The sequence below is a fragment of the Arachis ipaensis genome, chromosome B07 (genome assembly GCF_000816755.2).
Source record: "Arachis ipaensis cultivar K30076 chromosome B07, Araip1.1, whole genome shotgun sequence".
In the NCBI taxonomy this organism is placed as follows: domain Eukaryota; kingdom Viridiplantae; phylum Streptophyta; class Magnoliopsida; order Fabales; family Fabaceae; genus Arachis; species Arachis ipaensis.
Window position 1 is genome coordinate 89,219,116 of NC_029791.2, and position 12,591 is coordinate 89,231,706.

General features: G+C 37.8%; 1 protein-coding gene across 1 annotated transcript; it reads right to left on the bottom strand.

Moving 5' to 3' along the window:
* On the bottom strand, positions 8,043–12,426 carry LOC107609466 (probable sodium/metabolite cotransporter BASS3, chloroplastic). Its single transcript, XM_016311457.2, has 5 exons — positions 11,803–12,426; positions 10,618–10,713; positions 10,218–10,524; positions 9,877–10,124; positions 8,043–8,572 (listed from the first exon to the last, which is right to left on the bottom strand). Exons 1-5 carry the CDS (start codon positions 12,183–12,185, stop codon positions 8,335–8,337), a joined length of 1,272 nt encoding a protein of 423 aa, XP_016166943.1. The 5' UTR covers positions 12,186–12,426; the 3' UTR covers positions 8,043–8,334.

Sequence of the window (12,591 nt, forward strand, 5' to 3'; positions counted from 1 at the left end):
TGAGAAGAAGAGGAAGAAGAAAAAAAAAGAGGAAGAGGGAGGGGGAGAACTTGGGGGTTACGGTGGTCGGTGGTGGCAGCACGGTGGTAGCTGTGGCGGGGGGAGAAGGGGGAAGAGAAAGAGAAGAGTGGGAGGGGGGGGGAAGAGGGGAGAATGAGGGTGGCGGTCAGGGTTGCAGTGTGGCGGCGCTGTGGTGGTGGCGGTGGGCTGAGGCGGTTGTGGAGGAAAGGGAGAGAAGAGAGAGTGGAGATGGAACGTTGGTGAGGGGGGAAAGTGAGCACGCGAGGGCTAGGGTTTTCGCGTCAGGGGGTAAGTGAATTCAAATCCACGCGGACGCATGGGTCACGCGTGCGCGTGGATGAGGTAGAATTGAAATGACGCGAAAGTGTCATTGACGCTAATGCGTAAACAAGGGATAATGAAAATGACGCGTACGCGTGAGACACGCGTATGCGTCGACCAGAATTGTGCTAAACGCACGAATCCAGCGTCGTTTTGGCACAACTTTCTGTTTCAATTAAGGTGGCAAAAATTTTCATGCGACGCGAACGCGTCGCGCACGCCTACGCGTGGTGTGCTGGGATGTAAGTGATGCGTATGCGTGAGGCACGTGTATGCATGGGCCAATTTGTGCTCATCGCACACCAGCCGCACGATTCCAGCCCAACTTTCTGGGCATTGGATGGAGACGCCGATTTGGACTTGACGCCCATGCGTGGCCTATGCGCACGCGTGGTGTGTAAATTTTTTTTTTATATCTGAATATGTAGAATGCAAAATGCAGATACTGATGCGGATGTTATGAATGATACTAGGAAAAATAAAATAAAATAGAACTAAAAACAAACAAAGCAAAATAAAATTAAAATTGAAAGAGAACGATCATACCATGGTGGGTTGTCTCCCACATAGCACTTTTAGTTAAAGTCCTTAAGTTGGACATTTGATGAGCTCCTTGTTATGGTGGCTTGCACTTGAACTCATCCAGAAATCTCCACCAACGTTTGCAATTCCAATAGCCTCCGGGGTCCCAAACTAGGCACGTAAAGCCTTCGAGCAAGTTAAAGCAGGTTTTCAGGCCCCAGGGGTGTTGATTATCAAATTAAATTTTAGGATCCCAAACCTTACTTTTGTACCCGTCTTCGCTTTTATCTACAATTTTCCAACCGGGCGGTACGCAACCTGAATTTTCACTGAGACACCCAAACTTCTTCCGAAACCCATTCAATCGAGCTCTATACCAATCATTGCACTTCCATTTGGGGCGTGGAACTGGATTGAACCTTGGATGCCAGCTTCTATTATTAACCATCTCCCTCTTACTCTTAAAGCCACAAAGAGCTCTAAGTTGGCCATCGGTTTCAAGCAAACCATATTCAAGTGGAAAGGTAAAGATAAAGGCTAAGGATTTTACCCACTTGAAGTTTGTATTGGGTGGTAATGGCCTTGGAAAAGGTGTTTTCAGTGGTCTTTCAAGCTCCACTTCCTTGTACTCCTCTGTGAATTCTGCCACTTCCTTGCAAACTTCTTCAACTGCAACCACGTCTTGATCAAAGTCTTCGATTTCTTCCCCATCACTCAAGTCATAAGTTGGAGGTTGAGAAAAGTCTACCTCTACATCATCTTCATATTCACTTGGGGAAGATTCTTCAAGCTCAAAGAGTTCAGTTTCGGGTGCAAGTTCCTTACTAGGAGAGCTTGATTCATGATCATCATTACCAAGGAAACTTGCCTCTTGATCTGTTCTGTCCAGTTCTTCATAAGATACATGCCTTGGGGGTTGTGCACCATCCTCCTTGGCATCAATTGCAATTTTCTTGGCGGAATTCTCTACGACTCTTGATTCCCATGAAGGTTCAGCGTCTCCTAAGTCTTCGACCAATTCTTTTTCTTTGATAATCTAGGCTTCCTCCACTTGTTTCAATACAAAGTCATGCTCCTTACTGTCCATCAGAGCTTCTAGTGTCTCCTTCATGCTACGTTCTTCATTAGATTCTCCACATGATGCCATGGGAGTTCCTTGAGTGTTCGAACGGCGGAAAGCTAATTTATTTATCGCTTGCTCCAGTTGATGAAGGGTTGCATGAAATTGATCTACCATTTTCTTGAGGCGAGCCTATGATTTTTAGGCCGATGGATATGGACATGGTGCATATGGAAGTGGTGGTTCTTGGGAGTAATTGGGTTGGAATTTGGGTGGATAAGGGTTAGGATCATATGGAGGTGAATGGTTGTAGGTGGCTTGTGAGTATGGTGGTTCAAAGCTATGTTGAAGAGGTGGTTCATAGGCATATGATGGGGCTTGTTGGTAACTACAAGGGGATCCACCATATCTATCATCTTGGTACGCACCTCGGAATGGCTCTTGACAATAGTAATTTGGTGGGGGTTGGTTGTCACGAAAAGGTCCAACATAACTATTGTCTTGGCATGCATTGTAGAATGGTCGTTCTCCATGGTACCTTGGAAGGTGTTGTTGCCAAGAGGGTTGATCAGATCCTCGTGGCTCCTTCCATCTTTGATTTTTTTGACCTTGATGAATGTTTCTGTTATAGCTTCCATTCCTTACAACAACATTGGAACCAAACTTAAAGCCAGAGGGGTGAGAACTCATAGTAGCTAATAAAAAAATTAAAAACAAAAACAAAAACAAATAAACAAACAAAAGAGAATATTTACAATAACCAATAATAAGGCACACAATTGCAATTCCCCAGCAACGGCGCCATTTTGACGAGAGGATTTTCTGTCGGTAAAGAATTTCATAAAAATAATCACGTTGTAGGTATAGTTTCTAAACTAACAAAGAATCCTTTCGTACAAAAGTTTTGGTTGTCACAAGTAACAAAACCCAATAAAATTTATAACCGAAGTATTTAAACCTCGGGTCGTCTCTCAAGGAATTGCAGGGTAGTATGATTTATTATTGGTTATGGAAAAAGGTATATTTTTGGGTTTGTGAAATAGGGAACAGGAAAATAAACTATCAAGAAAGTAAATTAATTATCATGAAAACCATTGCAAGGTATAAGAACTGGAAATTACATCCTAGTTAACCTTATCAAGTGTGATGATAATTGTTTATTGCTCCCACTTAGTTAACCTTTACTAAATAAAGGAAAGTCAAGTGGACTAATCAATTTGATTCTTCAAGTCCTAGTCAACTCCTGTGGAAAGACGAGCTTTAGAGGGATCCAAATCAATCAGCAAATCCCAATTTTCAATCAACAGCTGAGTTTGATAATTCAAGTGTCACCAATTACTCAACCAAAGCAAAGGGAGAGAAATCTAAATTAAATTAAAAGCATCAATGACATGAATTGAAGAAAGCAATCATAAATCTGAAATACCTCGAATTATATTAAATAGAAAATCAAATTAAACAAAGGAATCCATAAACCAATTTGGCAACATAAGTAATTAACAAGAGAAATAGATAAACCAAAGTACTATAAAAGATAAAAGTAGAAGAGGACATAAATTAAAGGAACATTGAACCTGGAATGGAGAAAACGAAGAAATCCTAATCCTAAAACCTAAGAGAGAGGAGAGAGCCTCTCTCTCTACAAAACTACATCTAAAACCTAAAAATTGTGTATCAATGAATGAATGTTTTTTTTATTCATTGATTCCTTCATTCTCCAACCTCTATTCTGTGTTTCTGGGCTTGGATTTGGGCCGAAAAGGAGCCCAGAAATCGCTGGGGTGACTTCTGCAACTTTCTGCACGTGGCGTCTGTCATGCGTACGCGTAGGTCACGTGTGCGCGTCATTTAGAGATTTTTCTTGTCACGCGTACGCGTCAGTCACGCGTACGCGTCGCTCGTACTTTGCGCTAGGCATGCGTCCACGTCGTCCATGCGTGCGCGTCACTGCCATTTCCTTCAAAACTTCATTTTTGCGTGTTCCTTCCATTTTTGAATGTTTCCTTTCTGTCTTCTAAGTCATTCCTGCCCTATAAAGCCTGAAAATACTTAACACACGGATCACGATATCGAATGGTAATAAAGGATAATTAGAATTAACATTTTCAAGGCATAGGAAACACGTTTTCACACATATTATAGAATAAGGAAGGAATTGTAAAACCATGCAAATTATATGAATAAGTGAGCAAAGGCTTAATAAAAACCACTCAAATTAGCACAAGATAAATCATAAAATAGTGGTTTATCAGAATCTGAGAGAGAAAAACTACTTCTTCCTCTAGGGTTCTTCACGTTTATTGTTTTAGAGTTTTATGCTTTTGATTTGGATATTGAGAAAAGTTACTACCTCCGTTGAAGTCGCTATCATTATAGTTTGTTTTCTTATACCCTTACTCTTTTATCACCCATTCACCCTGTTCAGAGTTACATATGGATATCTTTGATTTTAGAATTTATTAATGCAAAGAATTATTTTTACCTTTAATTAATTTTCTGTTATTATTTTATTTGAATTTCTATGTCTTTTTTTCATTCCCTTTTATCGTTTATGAAAATGGCATTCATGTCAATGGAGTAGACTCCCAACTTGACTTGGGAGTTGATTAAAAGGAGACCCTTGAGTTGGAATACTCAAGCGTTAATTGGAAATTGGAAGTTGTTGGCTAGCTCTCTAGTCACTAACGCTAATCCTTCCAAAGGAGAGGATTAGGACTTGTGAATTGGAGCTGGTTCAGTTACTTGACTTTCTTTTATTCGGTAAGGGATAACTAAGTAGAAACAACAACCTCTTACCATTACACTTGGAAAAATTCAACAAGGATAGAACTTCCAATTAATACTCTCCCAGTCAAGGATTTTTATTTCAAATATATAAAATCTCTTGTTAATTTTCATTGCTCTAATTAATAATTATTTTATTTTCCCGTTCCCCAACTCTCAAAATTCTCAGAAAATTGATGACCAATAACTTGCACTCTTTTGTCAACTCGTTGGGAGACGACCTGGGAATTTTACTCCCAGTATTTTTTCTTAAAGTTTGCAACTCTTATTAAATTGATAAGCGAAATTTTCGTCAGTTAAGAACTGTACTTGCAACGCTATTTTCTCTATAAATTCTTAATCGGCAATCTTCCGCCCGTCAGACATTTTCTTAACATACCTTTGTACCTCTCCCAAGTTTCGTAGAAGAATTCTCCATCTTTCTACATAAAAGTCTGGATGTCATGTCTCAACTTTGCTAACCTCTGTGATGGGAAGAACATGGTTAAGAATTTATTGATTAAATTATCCCATGTTATTATACTCTCCTTTGGTTGAGTCTCGAGCCATTGCTTGGCTTGGTCCCTTACAGCGAATAGGAACAACCTCAATGGATAAGTCTCAGCAGAGACACCATTAGATTTAACTATGTCACAAATCTATAAGAAGTTGGAGATGAACAAATTAGGATTTTCTTGAGGGCTCCCATTGAATTGGCAATTTGGTTGCACCAAAGTGATGAGTTGAGACTTCAATTCAAAGTTGTTTGCCTCCACAGCGGGTGCTACTATGCTACTTCAACAATTCCTAATAACGGATTTTGTGAAAGATCCTAAAGTCCTTCTTGCATTGGCATTAGGATTGTTCTTGTTATTGTCTATCATGTTGCTCTCTAGTTCTTCTTTAATTTCTTCTACGACCCTCTTGTTTCTAGCTTACTTTCTCAATTGCCAGAGGGTTAGTTCAGTTTCAAGATCAAACTGGAGAGGCTCTTGCTCTTTTTGTCCTGCATAAACATAAAAATAGCAAGAAAAAGTAGAGTTTCCTATATCAAAGTGAGGAAAATGCCCAATGAGGTAAATAACAAAAAGAAAGAAAAGTTCTAATCTAGGTAACCAATCAATTAACTAGTTTATTGTTAATCTCTGTTAATCCTCAGTAACAGCGCCAAAAATTTGATGCGGATGTTTACAATCCACATCGTATCAAGTAATACCACGGAAGTGGGTTATCGTTCCCACGAGGATTAATGGACCAAGAAAATAATAATCAATTAATTATTCTAGTTAGACAATCAAAAACTAAGGTTTCAAAGACAATTTTGCATAAAAACAGTAAATTAAACAAAAGCAAGTCGTAAATGGTTTAAAAAGTGATATGATTAAAAGAGTTAAGATTTCAGAGACGTTAAAACTTCAAGAATAGTACTTTTCATTCTCCACTTTAATCATGCAAGATGTATTTAAAGCAAATCACAAGTGACCAAATCCTACTTCCTGGTAATTCAATTTCTCTTTTCTTAATAAATCGTCAATTCATTGAGCAATTGATTATGACAAAAGGTGAAGAACATGCACTGATTTAAAGCCACATAATTCTTAAGAACTAATCCTAGTTGATTCAATGTCACTTATCAATTCCAGTTTTAAAACTTAAAGAACCATGAGAAGGAGTTTTCAAGCATAATTCCAAAAACTAACTTTTTCAAGATGTTAAGAGAATTTAGGTTAGATTAGAATTGTTTCCCAACACATTCAAATCCTTATAATGAAGAACGAAAACTATTTCTTCATATAACATCAATGCATTAATCAAAAGTAGAAAATCTATAGCATTAATCCATTAGAATCAACAGAGCTCCTAACCTTATCCGATGAGATTAATGACTCATCGTGTGCTTGGAAATCAAAAAGCAATGAATTGAAAAATGGCCGAGAGAAGAGCCACGTGAGTGTCTCTCCTTCTTTAAATACTAACCCTAATTTAATATTCAAAATCAATCAAAACTAAAACAGAATCAAATCTAAACTAATTAATATTTTTCAAAATAGTTTTTCCCTCTCAAGTCAAGCTATAAATAATTCTTCATAAGTACCAATCAATGCTTCAAATCATGAGCCTTGTGCTAAAGCTTTAATAATCAACTTAAGTGCTTCAAAAGATTGGAGATTAAGAGAGATTTGGCAAGGAATCTCAAGCCCTGGGAGTAACCCAATTTGGTGTGTGAGGCGCATGAAGCCTTGCGTGAAGCGCAAGCCTAAATTGGAGAAGTTGGAGGTCTCTGTTTGGTTGTTACCTGAGGCGCCTGAGGTATTGTGAAGCGCAGGATGAGAAGCAGGGCTGGGAGGTTTTCTGGAGTGCATGCATGAGGCACATGACTAGGGCGTGAGGCGCATGGTTGATTATGTCCCCTGAGAGTGGTCTTCGAGGATACTTGGAGGCTTGGTTGTCCTAAGAGCTCTTTGTGATGACACAACTCCTTTGTTTAGCTCCTTCCTTCTTGTTTTTGCTTGGTTTCTTCCAAGATCTCCTGTAACAAAAGAAATTCACACACTCAAAGTAAGATGCAGTAGACAACGACATGATTACTCAAAATAACAAGAATCATTAGTTTATAGACTAAAATTAATAAGAAAAAACTACTAAAGATGTGGATGCATCAACTATGGTGGAAAAGAGAGCAACAATGACGGCAACACTAGCAACTTGCAATACGGCAACATCCATAGGCCGCTGCAGGGAGCATCATGCGATACAACACCCACAGACGACATGAAACCGGGAGGCAAGGTGGCGAGAGTACAGTGGCGCTAGGCAGGGAAGCACGCTGCACGAAGACAAGATTAGAGATGCAACAAAGGCGAGCGGGAACGGGGAGATGAGAATTGGTTTTGAGACTTTTTGCCCGGGTTAGTTTGTTCATCATTTTTGGTGCAACTATAATGTTGAGAGAGGAATTAAAGCAAACACGTTAATTTTTTGGTTATTTGATTTGATTTTTTTTTTCTAAAACTATTAGATTGATGCAATTTTAATTTTAATTTTGATTGTAAAAGGGTAATTGACTTTTTCTCACAGAAATAAAAAAAAATTATTTAATTATTTAACATAAATAATTATTAGGATATATTTGTCCTTTTATGATTATTTGTGAGAATATTTTTTTTATACATAATAACATAATATTTTTTAAAATTTAAATAAAAAATAAATGCCAATGCAGATAAATATAATCCACATGGCAAATATTTTTATTTGTTCACCTTTTATATCGGATATGTAATCATACGGAAGCAATAAAAAAATTGCATAATAAAGCACCGTCCGGACTACGTGTTTGCTCTAGGAACATAAATAGAGCGACAAAGGTAGAGAAATTTCTGATGTTGGTAAATCATATATTGACATACTTTGAGGCTATGTACAGAAACTAATTTAGCAGCTATATAATAATAGTTGGTACTCATCTATAAATCTACATTTCGTAACTAAGTAAATCTTTAACTGATCTGGTGTATATCAGTATTCCTATCCAAACCTCATTCTATACACTTGGAATTCATATATCTACCCCTTCCTAGCCATAAAATTAACTTTATCCGGCTTCCAGGCGCCACCAGATGCTATCACGAAGTTATAAACAAAAGTTAAGCCTTGACAGTGTAATTGGTTCTCAGGGAAAATAGTGAGAACAGGTCTCTAATTCGAAAGCCGCTTCCCCAGAAGGAGGCAAGGCAGAGACCCATTATAGCCATTACGACTACAGAACATGCAGCCGGAACCGTCTGACTACTTCCCAGAAACTGGGTGGCTAGAAGCCCTGCAAGTGTGGAGCTCTGCATCCCAGTGCATAATGAAATCGTCTTGCTTACTTGTTCTTCCTGCCTGTGACAGTATCTATGTCATATACTTTTGGAATATGGCATCCAAGGAAGCAATTGTACTATAAGCGCCTTCTGGCATCAACTTGCATATAAAAGTTATGATATTCAATGAATTCCAAAGTTACTACTAAGTACTAAGTTTCAGTAAGAAATATATTACTCCTTCCTATAGAAGAAAACAGACCAACTATCATCTTATTGAGAACGGTGAGAAATCTTTGGGTGCTCTTGGAGCAAATCTCTTGCTCTGCACCAATTAATTTTTCTCAAATCATTCCTGTGGGTCAATTAAATCACTTATAAATATTATGAATTTCCTAAAATAAATATGGTTAATACTGATCTTATGTTTTCTTCTCAAATTTAAATCCTTGTTTTATCTCCTCATCTACTTATTAAAGATATAACTGTTCATGTATCTAGAGTTTGATCATTGTTATTCCTAAAAGAAAGAAATTCGGTATATGTCAAAACTAAAAAGAGAGGAAAAGACACTCACGCCTCATACCCAAAAGGAAAAGTAAATTTCTGAGTTTACCATTGGCATTCAAGATTTACAATACCAAGGATATAAGAATTTCTCCAACTTTCAAATATGTTGTCCTACAAATACACAGTATCGTTGTGTAGCATTGGTTATGTGCCAAAAGAGGTTTTTGCTGTTTACTTTGAGAAGGAAATTTTTAGCACAACTATGTCAGATTCCCCTCATTATCATTGTAAAAATAAAAATGAAAGAAGAATCTGGATGAATGTCAAAACGCTGACGGTGAATAGGTAAATGGAAAGTGCAGATGAGAAAAAGAACCCCTAAAACGGTGGACAGTGATTTCTTTTCTTCTCTTTTCTTCTTTCGAAATATTGATTTGTTTCTCTTAAAGGGAGAGGTGCCAATGATTTATTCTTAGAAATAGCTGAGGCAGACACAAGATGAGCAACTGCTAAGAGGTAAACATAAAATCAGTACTAACCAAGGTTATTTTAGGAAATTCATAATATTTTCAAGCAACTTAACAGGCCCACAATAATGATTTGGCAAACATCAATTGTTGGTGCAGAGCAAGAGGTTTGTCCCAAGGGCACATAAGAACTATTCTGGTTGGAGAGTTTATATCAGAAATTTATCAATGTCATCATATTAAATCATAACTCAATATATGACACCAATCAGAAATCTGGATTGCCAACTCCACGAAAGGACAAGCAGAAATCACTTCCTATTTACAGTGAAGCCACATAAAAGGCAGAATACAACTAAACACTGAACTGTGGATTCTTCATATTGCCAAGTTTCAGAAATCATACCTCCACGACGGATTGTTTGAGAACCAATATCCTAAAGTGAAGGCAACAGAATGAAATATTATTATTGGGAAAACCAATCGGAGTCCTTCAACAGACAAAATTTGACTTCGGTTTAGAGCAAGAGGGCTTCCAATGCACATGGAAGTACATATCATAGCAACAAAGGGCATCACAGGCTGAAGAACGGATACAACTGGCTTTGCATATGCATTGAGAAGAAGACCAAGTGTAACTGGTCCAAGAACAACCTGCTTGAAGTTACAGCTAAACCAGTCACCAAATTGAATTCAAGTAGAATAGTGTACAAGTTCAAAGCTGGGTATTTCTGAAGTGTTACTTACCTGTAGTATGGACTTTGACATGGAAATTGCATCAACCGGGACTACTGATCCGATCAGAAGCTCAGTTAATAGGGGGGTAAAAATAACTGATGCAATAGTGGTAGAGCTTGTGAGAAGAATGCTTAGGGCCACATCCCCTTTGCTTAAATAACTGGCATAGCTGGATAGCTGAGCCCCTGAAACACAAGACATGAGGATAAATCCAGCATAGAACATTCTAGATACACCAAAAACCTTTGCAATCAAAACACCAAGGGCAGGTTTCAGCACATATTGCGCAATAAACCCTAGTGAAAGTGGTAGAGGTCTGCAACAGAAAAATGATGAATTGGAATAAGTATGAATAGTTGCTAATAAAAAATAATAAAAAGGATAAACAGAACAGTGGTGAGAGTCGCACCTTTTAAATGCAAGAGCAAAATCATCTAAGGATAGTTTTATCCCAATGGACAACATAATCCCACCAAGTGCAGGTGCATATAACCCTTTAGATACCCTGAACCAGTTAAAAGCTCTCAGTTCTTCCACTGATTGATTATTACAAGCTACCAATAAATGGTAGAATTTAAAAATTCTTTTTAAGGGAAAAAAAAAAACAACAAGAAATGGATAAAGAGAGAAGAGTTTGTTTGGCTCAGCAGCATATGCACATAAATTTCAGTCAGAGTACCACAAAAACGTGTATTTCTACAACTTTTAAATGAACAGATAGTAGTTATAGTCTCAAATAAATTGGAACCCAAAAACTCTATCGTACAATGACAAAAACTCAGAAATAAACAATTAACTTCATCAAGACATAAGTCAATTGCTAGAAAACAAAGACCTTTCATGCACAAATACAAATTAAAAATTCAGATACCAGTATCGTGAAAGCGGGATATGTCAACAACAGATGAAATCAGTGCTACTAAATAATAAGTGGTAAGTAGTAACCAAGAAAATTTTCGAGCACAAGTGTTTCATCCAATTCTTCGTTCTCTATCCATATATAGCGAGAATAAGAAACAAACAAAACATTTAAGTAAATAAACAACGTAAATTAATAATAAATTCTTCAAAAAGGATCAACAGAACGTCAGAACCATAAATGCCTGTTTTGTTTAACCATTTTTTTTCTATTCTAGATGGAAAATAAATAAATTCAAAAGGGTGAACTATTATTTTGCCATTTGAAAATTTCAATTCTAATTCAGTTCAGAAACGGATTATCTTAATTTTTTTTCCAATTGATGACCCTAAATTGTGATCTCTCGATATACTAATTTATTGGAGATCAAGAGAAAATACTTAGAGAAGATGTTGAATTTTAAGAATTTGACAACATCTCCATTCCCAGTTCAGAATGAAAGAAACCCACTCGTAGCGCCTCCAAAGAGAACAAAAGGTTGGCACAACTCCATAAATCTTGTGTGATTTAGAGAGTCACAATTTTTTTTTTATTAAGAAACTGTTTTGTTTATAACTATAATCTATTAGATGACAAAAATGATAATAAACCCATTAAGCAGTGAAATCCTATCATGACCTTTTTTTTTTCTTTTTCACAAAAGTCTAAAAGAAAAAAGTTCGATGAGAATCACACCAAGTGAAAGTGGAAGGTTGAACAAGAGCGGCAACTGCAGTGGCTGCAACAACGAAAGGAAGTAATGCGGACAAAAGCTGAGACCAATTCTTTTCTCCAACTTCAGCGACGGCACTTCCATCAACCCCAGAAGGAAGAAACGAAGCGTTAGCGTTCCTCCGGAGGAACCCAATCCTCCACTTGAAGTGCGACGTCGAGCACGCGAAGCTCAAAACGGAGCCACCCTTCGAAACTGAAGCAGAAGCAGAAAAGGAGCCACAAGTGCGAGCGAGAGCGAGAGAATTGATGGTTAAAGTGGAATTGGTGCGAGTTCCGTGACGTAAAAGGGGAATTGAGGGAACTTGAAAGGAGCAGGAGGTTCCGGCCATGGAGAGAGAGAGCATGAGGTGCCGCCGGCGATGATCGTCCGGTATGGCCGGCGAGTTCGGGAGGAGGAGGAGGAGGGAGAAAAGAGAAAGCAGCGGTTTTGCAGAAAAGATGAAATTAGGGAAGAGATTGGCATTCTATTTTCGTACATGTGGGTGTGAAAGAGATATAAGATGAGATGCTTATGGTTGTTCGTCATTTGATTGGGTTTGGAATTTGGAGTGCGGTGTGAGTGAACACGGGTCAAGATTAGCCCCTTGAAGCATCCTGTTTGTATGTTAGAAGTCATAGTCGCAATAAATGTTACCTATGCAGTATATGCACAGCGCCACCAGCACATGACTTTAAGAAAAAAAAAAGAAGAGAGTTGATATAAAATTGATTTTATAAACTTGATTTCATTTTGATAAAAAGTGAGTTGGT